The 25,114-nt window shown below is 44.2% G+C and overlaps 1 protein-coding gene across 1 annotated transcript in view; it reads right to left on the bottom strand.

Annotated features, from left to right (window-relative positions):
• Window positions 1–17,386: 17,386 nt before the first annotated feature.
• Window positions 17,387–25,114, bottom strand: part of LOC107000344 (uncharacterized) — a 246,946-nt gene continuing 239,218 nt past the window's right edge. The window contains exon 5 of the mRNA XM_077949069.1: window positions 17,387–18,151. Within this exon, the coding sequence (XP_077805195.1) occupies window positions 17,968–18,151 (184 nt within the window). The 3' untranslated portion in view covers window positions 17,387–17,967. The remainder of the gene's footprint in view (window positions 18,152–25,114) is intronic.

The raw sequence follows: 25,114 nt of genomic DNA, 5'->3' as shown, positions 1-25,114 counted from the left end.
GGGTGACTACAGCCAAGGATCTCCAGGAGCCACCAGGAGCTAGGAAAGGTGAGGAAAATCCCTCCCCCAGAGCCTCAGGAGTGAGCATGGCCCCACCGACACCTTAACTTGGGACTTCTGGCTCCCAGAACTGTGGGAGAGTGAGTTTCTGTCGCATGAAGCCACCAAGTTTGTTGTAATTTGTTACAGCGGATACAGCAAACAGTTACAATCTAACATAGCTATTTCCACAGGCATCACTAAGAAACAGCATCGGCTAAACACCTCGCAGTCATGCCATTTATTTCCAAACACCTAAATGCTGCTTTTTCAGAAGTTGATCACTTGTCAAACTTACATATCTTAAAGTATGAGAACTAAGCATCTTAAAAGAATGAGAATTTCAAATTGTGTTTACAGTGAAGTGTAAGGTTCTTTACAAAGCAGGGGCCCTCAACTCCAGGGCCACAGGCGGGTACTGGGCTGCGTAGCAGGAGGTGAGCGAAAGGTAAGCGGGCCATGCTTCATCTGTGTTTACAGCCACTCCCCATGGCTCACATTCCCGCCTGAGCTCCACCTCCTGTCAGATCAACAGCAGTACTAGATTCTCACAGGAGCCCAAACTCGAGTGTGAACTATACATGCGAGGGATCGAGGTTGCACACTCCCTATGAGAATCTAACGCCTGACAATCTCTCACCGTCTCCAGTCGCCCCCAGCTAAGACTGTCTAGTTGCAGGACAACAAGCTCAGGGCTCCCACTGATTCTACATTACGGTGAGCTGTGTAGATTTCTTGATATATTACAACGTAATAATAGAAATAAAGTGCACAATAAATGTAATGCCCTTGAATCATTCCAAACCATCCCCCTGCCCTGGTCCACGGAGAAAGCATTGTCTTCCAAGAAACCAATCCCTGGTGCCAAAAAGGTCAGGGAACGCCGTTGTCAAGTACAAACATTTTATAGAGAACAAGTAAAAGCAGCCAAAGTGGCCTGAGTTTTGCCGTGTGCGCCGGTTGAAGGAGTGTGTCTGCGCAGTTTTGCCTTTGGCTTCCTGAGAGCAGGTGTCCCAGAGCACCTTTTTACTCCATGCAAGCTCAACAGAGCTTCTGAAAGCTGGGATGCAGAACCAGACCGCACACCTGCCTCCTCTGCTTTCCAGCCACGTGATTTTTGACAAGCTATTTGGCATTTCAGCCTCTTTTTTTTTTTTCTCACTCTGTGGCCCAGGCTGGAGTGCAGTGGCGTGATCTCGGTTCACTGCAAGCTCCGCCTCCGGGATTCACACCATTCGCCTGCCTCAGCCTCCTGAGTAGCTGGGACTACAGGCACCCGCCACCACGCCTGGCTAATTTTTTGTATGGTTTTTTTTTAGTAGAGATGGGGTTTCACCATGTTAGCCAGGATGGTCTCGATCTCCTGACCTCGTGATCCGCCAGCCTCGGCGTCCCAAAGTGCTGGGGTTACAGGCATGAGCCACCGCACCTGGCCACATCTCAGCCTCTTATTCCTCACCGGGGTGATGGTGTCCATTACAGAATTAACTGCTCACTGCCGGTCCTGGGAGTCATGCCCTTGGAGCAGCGCCAGGAACAGAGGGACCACTAGCCACCTCCCCCTCTTTGCCTGTGGTCATGTTGTCATTCTAATTCTGCCTCCCTCCAGCCCTCACAAGGGACACAGGAACCATGTCATAGACACTCCCCGCATTTTGAAGTCAGCTCACAGAGAGTCGTTTTACAAGAATCTGACTTTCAACCCCAATATCTGAGTCCAGGATGAAAGCTCATTAACTTGGGGTGGCAAAATGATTAAATTTCATCATTTTATCCTCGTTAACTTCTGGTTTTACACATCATAATTAAATAACTAATTATGGCATCCATATGAGTGTGACAAATAAGGTTAAGAAATTGACAATGTTATGCCCTTGAAAGGTTGGCCTGGGATTCTGTGTCCCACCCCAAACAGGAAGCCTTTGAGCCCAAATTCTCCCCTGGTGAACCGCTGGTCACTGGAGAGAGAAGGGGACAGCTGCTGTCTTCCTGGGGACTGTGCTGTGGACCCTCCCACAGATGCTCATCCCCTCATTTCTCATCTGGCTCATGGAATGACATCCCCATTCCCAGCAACTTTCATCTCACCTGTGCAAAAGGAGCACACAAAAGGCCTGGGTGCAGCGGGCTTTGATCTAAGGTGTGCTCGGGACAAAAAGTAGGGCTCTTCAAAGTTCAAAGAAATAGCCAACATCAAAAAATTCCTTTTGCCATATTCAGCGCATGCACCATTTACAACAAATACTGTTTCATTTGACACGAAGCCTCCCCTCAAACTTCCCATTTGAAAGAACGCAAGTTCAGGTCCCAGTGTTACCTTTTTAACACTGATGAAGGTGGCCCGTGCTTGTCAAAGGGGGGAATCCTACCTTACTAGCTGATTTCCAAGTGGAGAAAGGTGGTGAACCAGCAGGACCATTTCTGGTGGATCTTGTTTCCACCCAAGAGAGCACCTGGTCCAAAGTCCGTACTCCAGCTTGCAAGCTAACTGCTGGGGCCAGCCTGTGGACTCCATCATGAGGAGCTCATGCCCCGGAACTTCCATCAGTCAACCCTCACACCTCCCTCACAGACTCCATCATTTCTCCCCTCCCCTGCTTCAGTAGCCTTCCTACTAGCTTTCTTGTCCTGTGAGGTTCCCCTCTACACCAAGCAGGCAAAGGGAGCTTTTCAAGCTGCAGCCTCATCATTTCATTCCTCTGCCTGAAATTCTTCAATGACTTATTACTCTCAGGATAAAGGCCCAAACCCCCGCCATGTCTGACAAGCTCCTGCATGGCTGCCCTGGGACCAGCTTCTCTAACCCTGACCCAGAACATACTCATTCTCTAAATATCAGCCATTCTCCGTTTCTTTCCTTCACCATGAAGTTCCTCCCTGTCTCAGGACCTTTGCACATGCTATAGCTGCTTCCTGGAACACTCTCTCCTACTACTCTCCACCCTCTGCCTCTTCCCAGGTTTTTTTGTTTTGTTTTGTTTTTTTGAGGCCGCGTCTCTTTCCTGTCAACCAGGCTGGAGTGCAGTGGCACGATTACAGCTCACTGCAGCCCTAACCTCCTGGGCTCAAGTGATCCTCCCACCTCAGCCGCCTGAGTAGCTGGGACTACAGGCACGCATCACCACACTCAGCTGGTTTTACAACTTTTTCGTAGAGAAAGGGTTTCACCATGTTTCCCAGGCTGGTCTCAAACTCCTGGGTTCAAGCTTTCCACCCATCCCAGCCTCCCAAAGTGCTAGGATTACAGGTGTGAGTCACCCCACCTGACCACTTCACCCACTTTATTCTCATTTGTTACCTATCAGATTAAATGCCACTTCATTAGGGGAGTGTCTTCTAACCCCATTCAAACCACGCCAGTCCTGCCTGTTTACCCGACGAGAGCACCACATCCCTCCCTTCACAGCACACACACAGTGGCAACCTGACACGCACTAGTTTAATTGTTTCATTCCTTTCTGCCCTCCCTACTGCTCTGCGTCTGAATTTTTTGCTGCTCACTGTTATATCCTAGAGACTAAGACCTGGTGCATACGAGGTACCCAACAGCGCTCCGTGACCCAGTGAATGCACCAGGATCTCCGTTTAAGTTTATGCTATTATCGGCTACTGATAAGGCGGGCACGAACTTAGCTTGCAATAAGAGAACCCTAGCGACAGAGTTAATACAGGTGATCATTGTAAACTTAATTCAGGTGTTCTAAAACCAGGTCGTGGTGTGGCATGAGGTCCTAAATACTAAATTTTGTAGAGTGATATCAATCAGCTGGAGGTAGATTTAAAACAAAATTTTGGAGAGACTCAGAGCCAGGCTGTGGGAAACGTGCATGAAGGATGCTTGAAGGATGTGGCAATGATGGAAGGAAACTGCTGCAGGGAAGTGAGTGCCATCTTTGACCACCCAAAGGTCTGTCCCCCAGGATAGGTCAGGCATGTGCTGAGCAAGTAGGAAGCCTGGACTGTGGGTCAAAGTTTGGGAAATCAGATTTCAGACTAACACAAAGAGGAACAAGCACTCCCAGAGGCTGAAACTTTGACACTGTGTGATTGACAGCATCTTACCCCTGCTGGTCCTCATTTTTTACATCTGTGAAATGGGTGACGGTGTTTTCCATCCCACAGGTTATTGCAAAGATAAAACTAGAATAGATATGCAAAGTCGTGCTTTGCAAAGCACCTTGCACAGGAGGGCTCGCACCCATGCTCTTCGCCTTTGTGTAAGAGGGGCCACCTTGGCTTCTTCTGAGCATCAGGCCTGGCCCTTATTCTTTGACCAGGATCAAAGAGGCAGCAGCAATTCCCAGCAGTGGGCTTTGGGATGAACAGGTAGAGAAGCCAAACACCCACCAACCACCACACTTCTGATCACTTTCTTTTTGCTTGTTGTGTTTTGGTTTGTACTTGTCATAATTACTGGATAGAGCTCAGTCGATATTTGTGCTTTTCAGGTAGCTTATCTTAAAACGGCCAGAAGGAGAAGGCATTTATATCTACCTCACAGTCTCAGGCCTTCCCATCGATGGTGGGGTCTCTGGTCCAAGTCAATGTATCCTCATCCCCACTTTGCCCTCTGCAAATAGCTTCCATGTGACAATGTGCATGCTTGTGGGATCCTATGTTCAATGAAGTGTTCGTAGCATTCCCTTTGCCCCTAGCTGTGGATAAGACTTTATGTCCATGACCACCTGTTGTTCCAATGCTAATATTCAAGGGCACACCCGCTTCTGTATTTTTGGTTAATGCATACATTCCAACAGCAGAAAGTCCTCTCATCTCTGCAGTAATGGGTAAGTCTGTTGGTTGCAAAGATACATCTTTTTGCAAAACCAAGCCTGTGGTTCTTTTAACACCATTAGTGAATGGAAATATGTTCAGCGTTCATTAGGATGTCAGATGCAGAACACTCAGTATCAAACAAATAAAATATTTATCTGTCATTTTGGAGTATAACAAATTAAGAGTTTATTTTCAGGAGGAGCAAATGGCATTAATACTCCTGACTACAACAAAAATGGTAACAGTAAGTGACGTTTACTGAGCACTCGCTTGGTGCCAGTCATTTTGCACACAACACCTCAGTTCCTTATACACACAGCGGGAGCTGCCCAAGTTGCCTGGCTTGTAGCTGGGGGCCTCAGGCCACGGGCCAGGCCCAGGCTGACCTACAGCTGCCCCCTACTCTGCCTCCCACACAAGCTGGTTGTTTTCAAACACAGCCAGCTGTAATCAAACTAGAACACCTTGAATAAATCATTAGTCATGGGCGTTCAGTTAAGTTTTTGTTGATGATTTTTCCCTGCTCCATGCATTTTTTAGTACTTAGCCCTTAGACAAATGTGTCTCCTTTGTTGTTGAGGAATTAAATGTGATTATGAATGTATGATTCTGATTCTGCTCAGGGACGTTCGGTGAAAGCCCACTTGTACGTGTCCTCTTTCTAGGGGTTGAGCAAACAGGCCAAACCCTCATGCCTCCCTCATGAGACTAACAGCCAGGGTCAAGAAACTCAGCCAAGGCTTAGCACAGAGCACACAGAAGCCTTCAGGGGAACAGGCTGGGTGTCAGGGCACACACATCTGTGCCTGGGTCATGACAGGCCGTCCCTCTTGGGGCAGCATGTGAAAGAGCCCACTGGGGTTACAGGGTAGACTCACCCCAGATGGCCTCCTGGAGCTCCAGAAATGTATGCCATCCTGGGTGGACTCAGCGGATACGGTCCTTTCTACAAAGAGCAAACGCAAGAGCTGGGGTTGGAAGACGTAACCTGAAGGGATATATTAATTTGTTCTCACACTGCTAATAAAGACATGCCCGAGACTGGGTAATTTATAAAGGAAAGAGGTTTAATTGACTCACAGTTCAGCAATGCTGGGGAGGCCTCAGGAAACTCACAATCATGCTGAAAGGCAAAGAGGAAGTAAGACATCTTCTTCACAAGGCTGCAGGAAGAAGTGCAAGCAGGGGAAATGCCAGATGCTTATAAAACCATCAGATCTCGTAAGACTCACTCATCATGAGAACAGCCTGGGGGAAACTACCTCCATGATTCAATTACCTCCACCTGGTCCTGCCCTTAACACATGGGGATTATGGTGATTACAATTCAAGGTGAGATTTGGGTAGGGACACAGAGCCAAATCATATAAGGGGATGAATGAAAAAAACAAAGAAATAAAGATCTATTAATAATTCATTGCTTACAGTGTGATAAGCCTAACCTTGCATCTTCACATCTAATTATCTCAGTTTGCTTTGAGGACAGCCCTATTAGAAATCTCTTAGTGGGTCCATTTTACAGTTAAAGAAACTGAGGCTTAAAGAAGCTAAGTAACTTTTGCAACGTCTTGCATCCAACTTCAAGTGTCAGGTCTTCTGACTCCAGATGCTATGCACACAGGGCACCATGTGAACAACAGCATGACCCCAGACATGAGAGGGCTCATCATGGGGCCCAGTCTCTGCAAGGAGTCACATAAAGAAACAGGCTTACACAATCACACCTCTGAACACTCAAACAAAATTTAGATCATTTCAATTTTTTGTTGGAGTCTCTCAAAGAACATCAAAGAGAATGCAATTCATAACCCACAGTAAGGCTTTTATTTCTAAATCCCTATTCCACTCACTCTTGGTCTCCCCCATACCCTGTAGCTGCCTTTGGAATTCTTTCTATCCATCTCCCTCTCCCAACATTTTCCTCTCAATCTTCCAATCCCACACGATTCTCCCAAACCGAGTACCTTGCATCATTAGTTGTCTCCCCTGTCTGATCCTCTCTCTGTCTCTTTTTGTTTTCCAGTGACCAAATATCCATAATCACTTTTAACTCAATTACTCAGATCCACCTGTCTCCCTCCACTTCTCCTGTCTTTCTACCCATTGTCCTCAACCCAAACCCAAGCTGGGGCCTGAAACTGGCAGAGGATAGCCCAGCCCATCTCAAGCCTAGGGGGAGGGGACATAGTCAGTTCTTCAAAATGGATTTCTTCTGAAGTGGCTGATAAAATTTGAATATTTTCTCCCAACCAAATCTCATATTGAATTGTAATCCCCAGTGCTGGAGGTGGGACCTGCTGGGAGCGTTTGGGTCATGGGCATGGATCCCGCATGGCTTGGTGCTGTCTTTGTGATAGTGAGTGAGTTCTCATGACATCTGGTTGTTTAAAATATGTGGCACATCCCCACCAATCTCCCTCTGTCTTGCTCCTGCTTTTGCCATGTGATGTGCCCGCTCCCCTTTCACCTTCTGCCATGATTGTAAGCTTCCTGAGGTCTCACTAGAAGCCAAGCAAATGCCAGCATCATGCTTCCTATACAGCCTGCAGAACCATGAGCCTATTAAACCTATTTTCTTTATAAATTATCCAGTCTCAGATCTTTCTTCATAACAATGCTGGAATGGCCTAATACAGAAAATTGGTACTGAGGAGTGAGGTATTGTTATAAAGATAACTGAAAATGTGAAAATGTGGAGGCAGCTTTGAAACTGGGTAATAAGCATATGTTGGAAGAACTTGGAGAACTCAGAAAAAGACAGGAAGATGAAAGAAAGTCTGGAACTTCTTAGAGACTGGTTAAATGGTTATCACCAAAATGCTGATAGTGATATGGACAGTGAAGTACAGGCTGAGGAGGTCCCAGCTGGAAATGAGGAATTTATTGCGAATTTGAGCAAAGGTCACACATGTTATGCCTTAGCAAAGAACTTGCCTGCATTCGGTTCACTCCCTAGGAATCTGTTGACTTTTGAGCTTGAGAGTGAGACCTAAGGTATCTGGTGGAAGAAATTTCTAAGCAGCAAAGCATTCAAAAATTAACCTGGCTGCTTCTAAAATAGCCTAAGCTCAAGTGTGGGAGCAAAGAAATAACTCAAAGTTGGAATTTATATTTAAATAGGAAGCAGAGCATAAAAGTTTGGAAAATTTGCATCCTGGCCATGAGGCAGAGAAAGAAAAAGCTTTTTTCAGGAAAGAAATTGAAGTGGTTGTAGAGCAACCACTTGACAGAGAAATTTACTCATAACTAAAAGGGAGCAAAGTATTAGTATCCAACATAATGGGGGAAAGGCCTCAAACGTATTTCAGAAAACTCCCAGGCAGCACCTCCCATCACAGGCCCAGAGGCCTAAGAAAAAATAACGGTTTCACAGGCCAGACCAGTGCCCCACTACCCTGCATAGCCTCAGGACAGGCTTCCTGCATTCCAGCTGCTCTGGCTCCAATCATGGTGTCAGTCATGGCTCAAAGGGCCCCAGTTACAGCTTGGGCTGCTACTCAGGAGAGTGTAAGCTGTAAGCTTTGGTGGCTTCCATGTGGTGTTAAGCCTGTGGGCACACAGAGTGCAAGAGTGAAGGCTTGACAGTCTCTGCCAAGATTTCAGAGGGTGAATGAGAAAACCTGGGTGCCCAGGCAGAAGCCTGCCTCAGGGGCAGAGCCCTCACAGTAACCTCTACTAGGGCAGTGTGGTGGGAAAATGTGGGGTTGGAGCCCCCACACAGAGTCCCCACTGGCATACTGCCTAGTGTAACTATGGGAAGGGGGCCACCATCCTCCAGACCCCAGAATGGTAGATCCACCAGCCGCTTGCACCATGCACCTGGAAAAATCACAGGCACTCAATCTGTGAGAGCAGCTGTTGGGGCTCATCCATGAAAAGGCCAGAGGAGTGGAGCTGCCCAAGGCTATGGGAACCTATCCCCTGCACCAATGCGCTCTGAATGCAGACTATGGAGTCAAAAAAGAGATTATTTTGGAGCTCTAAGATTTAATAACTGCCTTGCTGGGTTTCAGACTTGTGTGGTGCCTGTAGCCCCTTCCTTTTGGTTGATTTCTTCCTTTTATAATGGCAATGTTTATGCAATGTCTGTACCCTCATTGTATCCTGGAAATAAATTACTTGGTTTTGATTTTACCAGCTCGTAAGTGGAAGGGGCTTGCCTAGTCTCAGATAAGATTTTGGGCTTTGGACTTTTCACTTCCTGCTGGAACAAGTTAATACTTTTTGAGACTACTGGGAAAGCATGACTGTATTTTGCCATGTGAGAAGGTCATGAGATTTGGGAGGGGCCAGGGGAGAAATGATGTCGTTTGGATATTTATCCCTGCTGAACTCTCATGTTGAATTGGAATACCCAGTGCTGGAGGTGGGGCCTGGTGGGAGCTGTTTTTGGATCATGGAGACAAATCCCTTCTGGCTTAGTGCTATATTCATGATAGTGACTGAGTTCTTGTGAGACCTCATCATTTAAAAGTGTGTGGCACCTTCCCGCCAACTCTCTCTCTCTCTCTTGCTCCTGCATTCATGATGTGATGTGCTTACTCCCCCTTCACCTTCTGAGATGATCGTCAGCTTCCTGAGGCCTCCCTAGAAGCCGAGCAAATGCCAGCACCACGCTGCCTGTGAAGCCTGCAGAACCATGAGCTGATTAAACTGTTTTTCTTTATAAATTACCCAGTCTCCAGTATTTCTTTACAACAATGTAAGAACAGCCTAATAACAGGGGGTGGGTGACAGAAAGCAGGTGACAGACATGGAGAATGCTTTCCTTCCTGACCCATCCTGAGGACAACCCTGTCGACAGGAGGATGAAGGACAAGTGGGACCAGCCGCAAAGCTCCATCCATCCAGAGGCAATCCCTGGAGGCTTCCTGGAGGAGGAGATCTTTGAATTATTTGTAAAGTGTAGGCAGCATTTAGGTAAGAATAATAAAAAATAAAAAGGACACAGAAAGGTGGGGAACCATGGAGTTAGCTGTCATATCTCCACTCCCTCTGTAACCTGAGTCAACTAACCTGAGTCAGTTGAGTGAAATATTCAAACCTTAACGACCTTTTTAAATCTTTGATCTGGGTCTGAAGAGAACTTGAGGATAAGACAATACTCACATTTCCATCACAGGTTGTTGTTCTTATCAGAAGTACCTATTACCCAACATGAAACAACAAGCTAACATTGGATGGGAAAATGAGTTTCTACTTCATAAATACATAATACAAGCAGTTACAGTTTTTAATTGACTTATCTCAGCAAATTGTTTCTACTTTTATGTTAAAAAAAAAGCTATATTCTGCTTCTCATTTAATTATTGCAAGTTTTTATTAGAATTATTGACAGAATTCGTAACTAGAATTTGAAACACCTTTTTATCCTTCAAGGGACATAGAGTGCAGGACCACATTTGTCACCAGAATGAGCCTTTTGTTACACTTAACAAGCATTATGGTAATTGGAAGGTGATGGCTTATTGGATGGAAAGCATGGGTAGGCACTGCTAGCCGATTCTGTTATCTCTGCCGAAATACCCTCTTCTAGAAACCTGAGAGCACAGTGCTGCTGCAAAGACCCCCAAAGCTGGCCTCACTGGGGACAGGTCAGTGGCCACCTACTCCTCCAGAATGGCCACTGTACCTAGAGGGATGCCAGGGTCCCGGTTGCTGGCCATGCTGATGTTTAGTCACTGGACAAAAGATCTAAATGTGAAATCCCAGGCCAGAAGCAGGACCCAACTGGGGGCCACAGAAGCAGAGAGTGGGGTCGGAGGGAGAACTTCTGGAATGGACTTCATTGAGAAGTTCCTAGGACCAGTGCTGCAAATATCCTGGGGCCAGGAATTCGGTGGTTGGCCTAAGGGGCCAGGGACTGGAAGACAGGCAAGCCACAACCACAGTCAGTCCCATAACCCAGAAACAGTGACTCATTCACTCTTTCCTTTATTCTTCTCTCTTCTCCTTCCTCCCTCCTTCCACCTCCACTTCTTCATTCTCTCTCTCAGCTTTCTTCCTCCTTCTCTCCCTCTGTCCATACTTCCTCCTCCTCCTTAACCTCCCCCTCCTTTCCTCTCCCTCCCTCCAATCCTCCTCCTGTTAACAGTAGAGGGTCTTGACTACAAGTTGTCCAAGTTATTGGCGTTTTGAACAAAGTATCGGACAAATGCACAAACAAAGCAATAAAAGTATGAAGCAACAAAACCACAGATTTATTGAAATCAAAGTACATTCCACAGAGTGGGAGCAGTCTCAACTAAGCGGCTCAAGATCACAGGTTACAAAATTTTCTGGGATTTAAATACCCTCTAGAGGTGTCCCATTGGTTACTTGGTTTACACCTTATGTAAATGAAGGAGTGGCCTGTGACCAGTCTGATTAGTTTCAGAAGGTGACCAATCGGAGGCTGAAGTGAACGTAGAAAGTTATACCGTATGCAAATGTCTGGTGGTGGGAGAGGACCAATCAGAGGCTGAAGTAAAGTTACAAAGTTACACCCCTATGCAGATGAAAACTAGGCCCGTGTCCAGTTTGATTGGTTGTGGGAGGGAAGCCATCAGAGGTACTTTCCATTTCTCGTCTGCCATGCAGAAAGGGGGTGGGGATTGCAAAGGGAGTAGCTTCTATTCTTTTGTTATGTGGAACGTTGGGTTTTTCCTTTTGATTTAGTTCTAGGAAGTCAATGTGAATTGGCCTTAGGTTCCCTGCCCCTAGTCCCTATTTTCCTGCCTCATTTCTCCCCGCTGAGAGAGGGGGAGATGGCCGGGGGTGGTGTCTTTACCTGGAACTGACTGGAAGCCTTGCTGCATGATTATCTGAAGCTTGGTGGTCTCCAGGCAAGAGGAAATGAATTTGGTTAAGAGATTTAACAAACATGGTCCAAAAACCAAGGGAAGTATCATCATTAATGAAGGGCCAGCCAAAGGAAGGAGCCATGAACCTCAACTTAGCATTTTTGATCGGGAGTCCCATGACATGGACAGCTGCTGTGATATATCGGAGGCCCAGTTAGCTAATTTTTCTGGGTGGCATTCCTTACAAATCCTGATTGGTTGACATAAAGGCAGCATTCTTCCTCTAGGAAAAAGACATAAACCACCTTTTTTAGCATTAGGAGATCCAGTCCCCTCCTATTTTGTAAAGTGACTGCTGCCGAGACGTCTACCTGATTTTGTAAGGTGATGATACTTTGGGCAATGCATCCAAGCTTTCCATAAAATCCTGGGACAAGCATTGATAATAGGATAGGGAAGTTGCAAGCCCGCTAACTTCTGTTCCTATTCCAGCTGTTACGCCTAGTTCTACCAAAAGGGGTATGAGTTGACTGGTTAATTTGTGCCTGAAAGTTGCAGTCAAAGGCAAAATGAGGAATTGGTTATTGAGAACTATATTAATTGCCAGGGTTAAATAAACAAGTGTACAGGTTCCAGTCCAACTGGCTGGTAAACACAAGTAGGAACTAGTTCCACACAGGAAAAAAAGCTCCTTGTTGTTCAAGACAGAAATTGTTTTCTGTGATGAACATGTGGGTTAGCTTGCCATTTTTGTTTTTCCAAGTGGTTAAGGTCCCTGCTAAGATGGCCCCAGTTAAAGGCTGGAAAGGACCTTGGGAAGTATCCTGAGTCGCCCCAACAGTTCTGTTTTCCCAATGGAGTTAGTTACACTTAGTGTCCTCCAACAATCACCCGAAGCTATTTTCATACTGGGAAATCAAAAGGCAACCAGATATCTGAGGATCGGTACAGTCTTCCCAAGGGAAAATGCGAACACAGCTAGTGGGCCTACTTGACAGTACTTAGACTGTATATCCTTTAAAGTGCCCTTAACTCAGGATGATTTCCATGAAAACCACACAGGTTTTCTAAATAATAAAGTTTGGGTAACTGCATAGCTTACATGATTATGTGAGGGATTAATTTCCAGGGTGCAGTTGTATTGATGACTTTTCAAGGTTTCCAGGGCCTGACAAAAATTGTAGCTTCTCTTAATACAAAGTGGCACCTAGAATTTTAGTTCTGTGTATGTTGATATTGGCCCCCAAATGGGTTTCTAATGGGATATATCCCCAGAAAGTTTGTTCTGATGAGACTGGAGGAGGTTTACTGCTCATACTGTCATTCTGACCCTTGCCATTTACATAATTTTGAAGTCATATAAGTCATCCAGGCTCATTAATTTGAAAGGAGTTCCTCCCTTGTAGTTAGGAATTATAGGTTATTTTCTCAAGGGCCCACAATTGGGCTGGGATTGAGATGGCAAAGTATTTGGATGATGATGGAGATAAACAAAGCCAACAGTCCTCTGCCAGAGTGGGGCTGGTGGTATTTAACAGTCTTTCCAGTAAATTTAAAGTTCTTAATAAATACCCAGAATCCATGAATTGATGGAGAGGTAAAGAGAAACTCTGTTGTAAAATAAAGCTGATTCCCATATGCATGGTCCCAGTATACACAGGCTATGGGTGACTATTATGGAACACAAAAAATACTTATTTGTTATTTTGTTCTATAGAATGGGCACTTTGGGGTGGTGGTGGTGGATACCTATCCTGCCAGGAATGATTGTTATAAAAATGGATTACAACATTTTGCTTTGCTTAATTATTAGAAAGGAAGTGATTCCATCTGTTTGGAGGAAAGAAATTAATTGTAAAAATATAACAATGGCTACTATTATCCAGCCTGCAGCAACTGTGCTGCAAAGACACCAAGGAAAGTTGGGAAGTATTTACTTATCTTTTGACTGTCTTTTAAACAGATACTTCAGGTCTTCCACAGGCTCACAGGCGTACTGGCTGATGGCAGCTTCAGATTCCAGGTCCGGGGCTTCAGTTATCTCTGGCTTGACCCTGGAAAGATGTATCCAACCATCTAATCCTAGTACTTTGACCACAGAAGGCATGACCAATCCCACTGAAAATGGTCCCTTCCATTTGGGTTGCAATTTTTGAGCAGGTGATCCCTCCTTCCATGTTTTAACAAGTACATTATCTCCTGGCCTGATTTTGGGTTGCTGGTTAGTTCCTGGTGTGAGGAGTCTTTGAGTTCCAAACTTTTGTATAGCCTGCTGAAATTGTCCTAGGTTAACTAAGTATTTTATTAGGCTGGCCATTTCTGGATCAGTAATGAATCATTAGTTTAAAATGGCCTTCTGTATAACATTTCATGTAGGCTCATACTAATTTTTGCTCTAGGGGAATTATGAATCCTTTAGAGGGCTATGGGCAGATAAGCTGACCCAAGTTTGTGATGTTTCCTGACTTAGCTTAGCTAAAACCTGTTTTAGAGTTTGATTAGCTCTTTCCACTTTTCTGGAGGGTTGAAGTCTCCATGCTGAATTTAAATAGTATTTGATTCTGAGAAACTTAGCAACCCCTTGAGCTTTTTGGGAGACAAAAGATGGCCTGTTATCACTTTGGAGGCTTTAGAGTAACCCAAACTGGGGGATTATTTCCTTTAAGAGAACCTTTATAACTTCATTAGCCTTCTCTGTTCTGGTAAGGTAAGTTTCAATCCAGCCAATAAAGGTGTCTACTAGTACTAGCAAAAACTCGGATCCTTTGCAAGCTAGCATATGGGTGAAGTATAATTATCAGTCCTCCTCTTTAACTTTAGCCAATGTGTTCACACACAGAATCTCTTTAACAATTAATTTTTAATAAACCTTCCACAACTCGTTCAAGCCTCTAGATTTTTCCTATCTCACTTAAAACAATCCTTTAACTAAACTTAGGCAAAAATCCACATTCCCATGACTTTTATCAAATGTATATTCTACTTTTCTTACACAAGTCCTCTTCATTACTTACACAGACCATCTATGACATGCTTGGACTTTCTGACTTGTCCTAAACATCCCTCGTTTTAAACAACCAGACATTTTACTTTAGGACAAGCATTTACCATACACGATCCTTTCTCATGCAAAGTTATTGTCTCTACAACCTTTCATACCAAAAACACATCTTCATATACATAATGTTCTTCACATCTCTCTCCCCTATTTACTGGTTCTTTCCTACCTTGTTTCATAAATAACCCCTTTTTAAAGTCCATAATTTGAATTAACTTTTAGATAACTTCTAAATTACACAAAATTACCTTTTTCTCTCACTAATAGCACATCTTTTGGCACATTTTGTATACAGAATTATGTATTAACTAGAATTCTTATCCTTAGTAACCTTAAATTTTAGTGAAACCCTAAAAAGCAAAAAATCCTGAACTATCAGATATGAGCATTTTATAAATGAGAACAATTCCACACTTTTAGAAATATATTTCCCCATATCTAGACCAGCACTGTTTCTCTAATGTTCAGCTCAGGAATCAGGCATCACAGATTCTCAAAAAGCATTTACTCAGAAAGTAAGGGCGTGTCTGTACCCACCTGCCCACCCGCTCACTGAAAAAAATTTAAAACACCTTTTTTGACATCATATTTATCTCTATTCTGGAATACCAGCTTCCACAAACTTCTTATCCTGCCAGGGGTTTTCTCTCCCCTGTAAATATTTTATGAGGTCAGGAAAGGCACAGGGAGGTTCTGAAGTTGGGAGGGGCAGTTCCACATGTGCCTGACATTGTCCCATGAAGCATTTTGGGGGCTCACAAGGCCTACAGATTCTTAGACAGTGAATCTGTGACTTGTGGTCTATTTCACAGGGTCATCAATTAAATCAAGCAGAAATGAAATGTAAATTGCTGGGCAATGACGCCTTCTGAGGGAAGTGCCTCTTACACAGTGCCTGGCACAGGGTTGGTCTCAATGTGTGTTTCCAAACCTCCCTCATTTCCTCTGAATATCAGGATAAACAGAAAGCAGGCCTTCAGTTTCCTCCCAACTAAAGGTGAAGTGTAGCCCTGTGGTGCTGAGGGTTCTGACGGCTGGTCTTCCCTGTTCCTGCCATGTCACCTTGACTCTTTGGGGGCCTGTGATTTAGCAGCATGTGCTCAGCTCAGCACAAATTAATTTTCAAGGCATATACAGTCTTTTGTGATGTGAGAGCCAGATGGGGTTTTTACTGACATGTGCCACTGTTGAGCATAATTAGACTGAGGCAAAAAACCACAGAGTCACCCAAGAAACAAGTCAACAGGACTGGAAGGATGGGGAAAGGGCCTCATAGACGTTCCCAGCAGGAGGGTGGGGCCCTCCAATCTTAGGTGGCTTCAGGGGCCTCTGTCGTTCACCTCATTCCTGTTCAACCACAAGAATTATGCCTTCCCAAGTCATGAGGGGACAGTCTGAGAAGGTGAAAGATCCATGCAGCCATGCAGCTGCTCCTCCTTGGGGGGCTCTGGAATCTGCTCTGTGCGGAAGTAAAGTCTCAGACTCACAGCTGCCTGGCAGGCATCCTACCTGGCTGACTGTCCCTCAGAGCATCCCAGGTCCTCCAGCCACTGCTAGGTGCTTCCAAAGATGGGCAACTCCTGACTCCTTCTTCTGCAGGTTTAATAGTTAGAAAACCCCTCCTGATGTGTATGTACTTTGAGAAGTGGTCCTAGGACATGAAAAACATCCACATTTGCTAGTGTATCCACTCATCCATGCAGCTAGCCACTACTCCCCTGCCTGCCCTGCCCTCAGGGCTCTCTCATTCCTGCCCAAGCTCCAGCCTCAAAGGTCTCCTCACAGTGCATTGAAAATGCCACTATCAAGGCTGGGTGCAGTGGCTCACACCTGTAATCTCAGCACTTTAGGAAGCCGAAGTAGGCGGATCACCTGAGGTCAGGAGTTCAAGACCAGCCTGGCCAACATGGTGAAACCCCATTTCTACTAAAAATACAAAAATTATCCAGGCATGGTGGCGGGCACTTGTAATCCCAGCTCCTCAGGAGGCTAAGATTGGAGAATTGCTTGAACCTGGGAGGCGGAGGTTGCAGTGAGCCAAGATCACGCCATTGCACTGCAGCCTGGGCAACAAAGAGTGAAACTCTGACTCAAAAAAAAAAAAAAAAAAAAAAAGCCACGATCTCCATCTCCATTATAATAAGTATTAACTTTAAATAGCAAAAATCATATAGGCTATCAGTGCAAACATCCAATAATCATCACCCATAATTAACAAATGTTAACAGCTTGTCGTTTGACTTTCTTATCCTGACCCCAGAAGCAGCCACTATTATGAAATTGGTGAGTATAATTCTGATCCCATATTAAAACTTTGTATGTAAATATAAATGAATAAATTGTATATGTGTTTACCTATGCACTTTACACATATGTAAATATATGTTGAGTGTTAGAATATGAATTATATGTACATATGTTAATATATACAATACAAAGCAATACATGGATCTTTTATCCTTTTTTAAAATTGGTGTAAGTGGTATCACAATTTCGTGAAACTTATTTCTTTCTTGTAGTCTGTGTTCCTGAGACTCACTCAGGTTGAAATATTGCAGAGGACTTAGTCAAACTCAGGGTTAGGGGCTCAGCTCTCCAGATGGCCAAGCCAGCCAAGATTTCTGACACACATCCAGGGGTCTGCAGGGTCACTCTCATTTCTGGTCGTCTGGCTACAAAATTGGAGGTTTCCACAACCCCTCAGGATGGATAATTCACAAGAGTGACTCTCAGAACCCAGGAAAGTGCTATATTTATAATTACAGTTTTATTACAGTAAAATGACACAAATTAGAACCAGACAAAAAGAGGGACATCTAGGGCAGGTCTAGGAGGGGTCCCACCAGGAAACTTTTGGTCCCATTAATCAATCCCCACAAAGGCCTGGCTGGTGTTATCTCCTCCCAGGTCGGATGCATGAGGACACTCCAGCATGTTGCCAGCCACGGATGCTTGCCAGAGCCATCGATGTCAAGATTTCATGGGGGCTCTGTCTGTGTAGCTGGCCTTGGTCTCCTGTCTCTCCTGCAAGGTCAGGCTGGTATCTTTGTTCTCCAATTCCTCCAGAGGTTGGGACTGCTGTGGCATGTACCAAAGCCCTCGTCATGAATCACATGTTTAGACTGCAAACACTGGACACTCCTAGAGGGAAGAACATTCCAGGAACCTAGAGATCACTCCCAGTAGCAAGGACATAGGCCAGATCTCCCTTTGGGCAAAGTCACTTCTTCACTCTCCACATATAAATCCAGTTCCTCCATTTTCCCTGCTGTGTGGCATTCTGTTGTCCATGCTTTTCCTTAATGTGCATCTTCATGCATGGATGGCCTGCCTGGATGCTTCTTCAGGTCTCAGCATGATGGCTACTTCCTTGTGAGGCCCCTCCTCACCCCAGGGCCAGTGTTTCTCAAAGGACGGCCCTCGGTCCTTTGTGGGACCATCACAGCTATAGTGGAGTGCATGATCAAAATTCAGACTCTTGATTCCATCCCAGCTGCTGGAATATGACAAGCAGAAATTTGTATTTTTAATAAACTACACAGGCAATTCTGCTGTACATTAGACATTGAGAACAAGTGCACTAACACACACTCAAAGATTTGTTGACTAAATCTGAATTTTGTGCATTATCTGGCAATACACAAGCAGCAGGTGTTTATCAGTGATCAGTTCTTTCAACCTCCACTAATAATTTCCAATCACTGATCCTGATTTCACATTTAAAAAGCAAAACAAACACACCCACACTTGTGCTCAAATATAAAGTGATTCCCTGTTTCCTCTATTTGAAATTCTCTCGAAAAGACCTTGATCACCCTCCATGGAGAAAGCTCCTGGGACAAGATGAAGAATTCTATCAACCCAGTAATCCCATTACTGAGTATGAACCCAAAGGAATATAAATTGTTCTATTACAAAGACACATGCACACACTTATGTTCCTTGCAGCACTATTCACAATAGCAAAGACACAGAATCAACCTCAATACCCATCAATGATAGACTGGATAAAGAAAATGTGGCACGTATATACCATGGAATACTACACAGCCAGAAAAAGAATGAGATCATGTCCTTTGCAGGAACACGGAAGGAGTTAGATGCCATTATCCTCAGCAAACAAATGCAGAAACAGAAAACCAAATATTGCATATCCTCACTTATAAGTGGGAGCTAAATAATGAGAACACATGGACACATAGAAGGGAACAATACACACTGGGGCCTGTTGGAGGGTAGAGGGTGGGAGGAGGGAGAGGATCAGGAAAAATAGCTAATGGGTATTAGGCTTAATACCTGAGTGATGAAATAATCTATACAACAAAACCCCACGACACAATTTTACCTATGTAACAAACTTGTACATGTACCCATAAACTTAAAATAAAGGTTAAAAACTAATATTAATAACACCTATTAATAATATTGAAGTTGTTTGGACATATAGCGTATTTGAGTGATATAGAAAATATGGACTTGGAAACATCGCTTTGTCCATCTCATTCCTGATGAGACAGTTTTACTCAGGCTCTTCTCTTGCGTCTTTAACGTTGTTGCCATCACTGGGGTTACTTTGTGAATGATCAGTGTGGTTTTCCACAGTACACCATCTTGTCTTACATCTCAGGTGTTTGCAATTAGGTACTTTTTGACTCCACGTATGAATGGAAACCGATTCCTAATCCAAGTCCTCATTCATAGCACACGAGGAGAGTTTGTTTCTCATTTGTTTTTCTTGTAGGAGCACATTAGTTACCTCCAGAGGACTGCTGGCCATGCCACTTTTTAAAGTGGTTCTTCAGAGCCGTGTGCAATAACTCTCAAGGTTTAGAAATGTAAAGTCCTGCCCCCAGGGAATAGTCACCAAATCTGTGCTAATTTTTATTACTTTAAGAAAACATTTGAATCCTAATTTTGACATGTGCCCTCTATAAGCACCGAAACGTGGAACTGAAAGAGATTGTCTCAGCCAAATGTGCCTTCCAGAGTCAAAACATTGTTCTTTAAAATAAAAAGAGAGCCACATGAAAGGAGAAACATTTAAAAACGCAAACCTAAAGGTACTCTCCTTTTCTGAGGGATGATTTGTAGAAAAATGCTTCTTCTATTCAGGTATATATGATCAATATAAATTCATAATTGACATCCTCTAGTCAAGCAACACAGTGGGGGAAATGCTATAAAAATTTGAATTTGAATTTAAATTTTTAGCTCTACTCTTGAGAAAACAGACAAAAGAGGATAGTTCCAATAAATTAATTAGCTCCCACAAAGCCGTGACAGTAAGTTACACCATTTTTATAACCTTTGGGTTATTTGGCTGGGTGTGGTGGCTCACACCTGTAATCCAACACTTTGGGAGGCTGAAGCGGGAGGATCACTTGAGCTCAGGAACTTGAGACCAACCTGGCCAACTTGGTGAAACCCCATCTCTACTAAAAATGCAAAAAAAAAAAAAAAGAAAAAAGAAAAAAAAAATTAGCCGGGCATGGTGGCAGACGCCTGTAATCCCAGTTACTTGGGAGCTGAGGTGGGAGAACTGCTTGAACCTGGGAGGCTGAGGTTGCAATGGGCCGAGATCACTCCACTGCATTCCAGCTTGGATGACAGAACGAGACTCCATCTCCAATAAATAAACAAACCAATATTATATAGACGTAGCAAGAGAAATATTGTATTTTTTCCCCTACTATGATCCCTCCAAAGGACTTAGCTAGGTCAGTCAGGGTCATGGTCATGGTATGGAGCAAGACAAGAACCCTCCCTCTGTCTTGGGGGAATTCCGGGTGTACGCATTGTGGAGACACGAGGGACCGTGGAAAGATGAACACCCTGCTGCCTCCTGCACCACGCATGGCCACACCAATGACCAGGAGCTGCATTAGGGCATTGACACCCCATTCTTTACAGATCCCACAACACATCTCTCATTGAGAACGATAATGGCAAAAAGGAAAAGAAAAATCTGGGGAAGAGTTGAATTCTTCAGTGTATAGAGTGCCTGCCTCATGATTATGTCTACAAAGTGATCTACAGTAACACAGTCAAATCAGAAGCATATTGGCACACTACAGTTCAGGGGATATCCCTATAGAGAGTTCTCCCTCTACTTAAAAATACAAGGCATCATTGGGCTGTAGGTCCCAATCGGCAAGGAGAGGGCACCATTTTGAAATGGCCCTTCCATCAGCCCCAGGAAGTCTAAGTTCTGTGCCTCGTATGCTTAGAAAGAGCCTGGGTCTGTCTGTTTCCTTTGTTGCTCAAAGATCACTCTTCTCTGGTTATCATTTTGCCATCCACTGGGGAGCCCCACCACAGCAAGCTTCTTGAAGTCTGCTCTAGTTAGATGTGAATTGACCTCTTCTGTGCCCATCACAGGGTAGGGAGCAGGGAGCTGGCTGGAACAGACCCTAGCATTCTTCTTTGAGAAGCACTGCTTTTTAATTACTTTATATGATTTGTTGATATAACCCAGTTCTGTCTAAGAAGTTATCGAGTAGATGGGACTCAACCTGCTGCACAGACTGAAGACACTGCTACAGACCTTCATTAATGAATGGGATAGAACGTACTCAGACATTCCAGATCTTAAATCTCTGCCTCCACACACATTAAATTCATCAAATGATTACCCATTAAGGAAATGAACACTGAAAAAAACGCATATAGAACCTGTCTCCAAAGTATCTAAAAGTGCCGTTTCTGAACAGAGAAATTGAAGAGTATTTGGGAAACATACGTGCTTAAAGGACCAAAATCTAAAGCAAACATTTAATCAATTAATACCTCTCATTAAAAAGTAATATGTGCTTAAATACCTAGCGAGGAAATGTGCAAGACTACTAATCCTTTCCGCTTACGGTTCTTATCATTTGGTACCACCGCAATCTCACTTCCCTTGCGTTCCCCAGGGGAAGATCTAGCAAGAGTGAGAAGAAAGGTGAACCCCACAGCCAAGCATTCTAGATGAACTCTCTCTGGCTGAAACTTTGTTTTTAACTGTTACCTCCCACTCCCCAGTCAACCAACTACAGTTGCCTTTATTTGCATTTTAATAGTTACCCTAATTCCAAACTTAAAATTATAGACTTTTCCCAGCTGCTTTTTAAATGCTACATTATAATTTTGAGGAAGCATCATACATAATTACATTTAATAGACACAGAATTGATTGAAACACTTAGCTGGAACAAAAAGCCCAGACCTAATTTTGTAAACATGTTATTGTACAGTAACCCCCAATGAGTCTGTTCTTAAATCTCCTAATTAATTTTTAATTAAAAAGCTCAAAGATGCTATTACACTTGTTGTTGTAAATGGCAGCCTCATGCAAGTAGAAACGACAGAGCAGTGCAGACAAATATCTCCCATTAAAATCTGTGTTAATGAGAACTGCCGTGTTCAGGATTTCTGAGATAGGAAAGGGGCAGAAACCACCATTTAAGGGAATCATTAGATGGAAGCTTTCTGCCCCTAACTTGTAGAGGTATGTGTACATCAAGAGTGATGAGTTTGTATATGACAAGCTGTCCCAAACCTTATTTAAACATATCCTTCTTCTACCCTTTTCAATATCCAGCTAAATATAGCTGGTGCATTCAGTGGCAAATTATATTTAATACTGTTACCAGCCAAAGACGCTTCTGCTTCTTCTGATGATGGCTTTCGCTTTCCTGTTCAAATGCCATCTCGATATTAAATTACAGTGCCCCTCCTCGCAGCCCCTACATAGGCAGACACTCTCAGCCTCTCCATTTTAATATATCCATCTATCAGCCCAATCTTGCAAGAGTTTTGTTGTAATGCAGTAATTGAAACTCTGTTGCTCTGGGGATGTAGGTGATGTCACAAATGGAGAATTATTAATAGCACCAAACACTGCAAGTGTCTTTTTTCAATGCAATATCTTAATAACAGGAGGAAAAGTGTTTCAGCAAAGACCAGATCATTCTCCTTGCCGGTAACTCAAACATGATAAGCACATCATCAGACCAGGTGTCCTTCCTCTGCCTGGCTGCTCGGGGAATGAGCCCCGTGGAGGACTGTAATTTAGAAGTTATGGCGCCGTGCTTACTAGCTACACTTTGTAATTAAAAGGAAAAATGTCCGTTGCTGTCCTTGTCATCATTGTTCCTAAAAAGGCAAGATTTATATGATGCATGGGCATCATTCTGTGAGTGTGGACATATTTCTCCTTTTCCAGTTTTCCAAAGACAGATCCCAGTGTTATTCAAAACTTCTAGGCCAGGGTTCCTTACAAAAATGAATTGTTGACCATTTCATCTTTATGTCATCTTCCCCTAGACACCAAGGCTTTTCAACCTCAGTACTACTGACACCTGGCTGTGGGAGGCTATCTTCTGCACTATAGGGTGTTTAGCGGCATCCCTGACTCCCACGCACCGGATGACAGCAGCACCACCCCTCCCAGTTGTGACAGCCAAACAGGTCTCCAGACACTGCCAGGTATCCCATGGGAAGAGGATAAAATTGCTCGCAGTTGGAAACCACTACGATAGATTGAACAAAGAAGGATACCCTTGGGGGAACCATCCATTTGAACAAGAGGGTGAATATCGATGTGGCAAGCAGTATTGCTGACAGGAAGACTCGCCATAAGGGTCTCAGATTGAGCCAGGCAACTAAGAAGATGGGCTGGTGTGTGTGTGTGTGTGTGTGCACGCGTGCAGGCATGTCTATTTGAGAGAAGCCTGTGTGTGTGCGCATGTGCATGTCTATTTGAGAGAAGCCTGTGTGTGTGTGTGTGTGTGTGTGTGCACATGCATGTCTATTTGAGAGAAGCCTGTGTGTGTGTGTGCACATGCATGTCTATTTGAGAGAAGCCTGTGTGTGTGTATGTGTGTGTGTGTGCGCACATGCATGTCTATTTGAGAGAAGCCTGTGTGTGTGTATGTGTGTGTGTGTGTGCACATGCATGTCTATTTGAGAGAAGCCTCTGTGTGTGTGTGTGTGTGTGTGTGCATGCACAAGTACTCAGGCATGTGTTTGTGTAAGAAGAGAGGGCTGCTGAGCCAATAGGGAAGTTTACAGCTCAACAAGAAGTATTCATTCATGCTCAGACTTTCAGAAACACCTTCATCTGATCTTTTGAAAGAAAGTGGCTGAAAGCCAGGAAGGAGCAGTGAGTCCACCTTAGGGCTTGCCAACCATGCCATTTATTAACACGCCCCATAGAGGAGCACGGGCACATGCCTGAAGCCCAGCCGGCGGTGGGGGCAGGCCAGGAACCAAGCACAGGATGAGGGGAGACCCCCCAGAGCCACCTTGCCCAAGCTGCCCAGGCAGAGAAGGCTAAGAGGGTGTGAGGGAGGTCCTCTGAAGACAGTGGGGTTTGCTTTCTCAGACGTGTCCCTGTCTACCAAATGGACATACTCTGAGAAGGACATCCTCTGTGACAGTTAACCAAATCACACTGACAACATGCTCTTTTGTTTAAAGACCTCAATGGCAATTCTTTTGAGAAGAGGCAGAAGCATTCTTCTGTTATGTGAACTCTCTCTTTCTTAATTTCTGTTTTTTCTAGTTTGGATGTTGGGGGTTTTTCTAGCAAGGACCATTGTCTACAGGATGTAGTGCCCCTCAAATGACTGAAAAAAGCAGGAATAAATGATGTCGCAGGAGAGAAATTCTAGGCATTAGACAGAGCTAGAAGGCCTGAGTTTGAATTCTGGCTCAGACCTCAGCCACATCACTCAGCCTTTCTCAAGGTAACAAAATCTGTTCTCTTTATCTCAAAGGGTGTGTGAGGATCATATATGCAAAAGGGCTGAGTAAACTGTAGATTGTTATTGCAGATAATGTTATTTTTATTTTTTAATTTTAGCAAGAAAACATTTTTTAGTGGCTGGCAGCAGTGAGATGCCGGTATAGATAACGTACCAAGATTCAGTAGCGGTCTCACAGGTTCCGGCTGCCTCTTCCAAAAAGCGGGGACTCATCCTCATGGCTTCAAGGTCACCTGCAGTCCTTAGCTTTCCCGATAGACTTCTCTCTCCAAAAGTCCCTATTTTTAGCTGTTTTCACAGGGGCACCCAGAGGCAAATATTATACAGAAACTACCACATTTAGACTGTGATAACCCACACCTGCTGGATGGGAAGTTAACCTTTATACAAAGAAGGGGGTTGGCTGAGTCAATTTATGGCAAGAACAATTTGGAAAAGGTAATGCTGGAACTACTCAAGTCCTTTCTCAAGCATGCTCCAGCATTTCAGAAGCACCTGGCAATTAATATGTTAATTACAAACCATTCTTACCTGTTCAGGAAAGGGCCCCTGAGGGCTTCTTCCAGGGAAGACTTTCAGCTTTGTGAAAGCCACTATATTGGAAGAAATAAAAAATATTTTCCTTCCCTCCACCCTATCCTTCAAACTTGTTCCCATTTCTTTTTTTTTTTTTTTTTTTTTTTTGAGACGGAGTCTCGCTCTGCCGCCCAGGC

This window comes from Macaca mulatta, chromosome 10 (assembly GCF_049350105.2).
Source record: "Macaca mulatta isolate MMU2019108-1 chromosome 10, T2T-MMU8v2.0, whole genome shotgun sequence".
NCBI lineage: Eukaryota > Metazoa > Chordata > Mammalia > Primates > Cercopithecidae > Macaca > Macaca mulatta.
The sequence above is the reverse complement of the archived record's forward strand: the minus strand, read 5'-3'. Positions and strand labels throughout refer to the sequence as shown.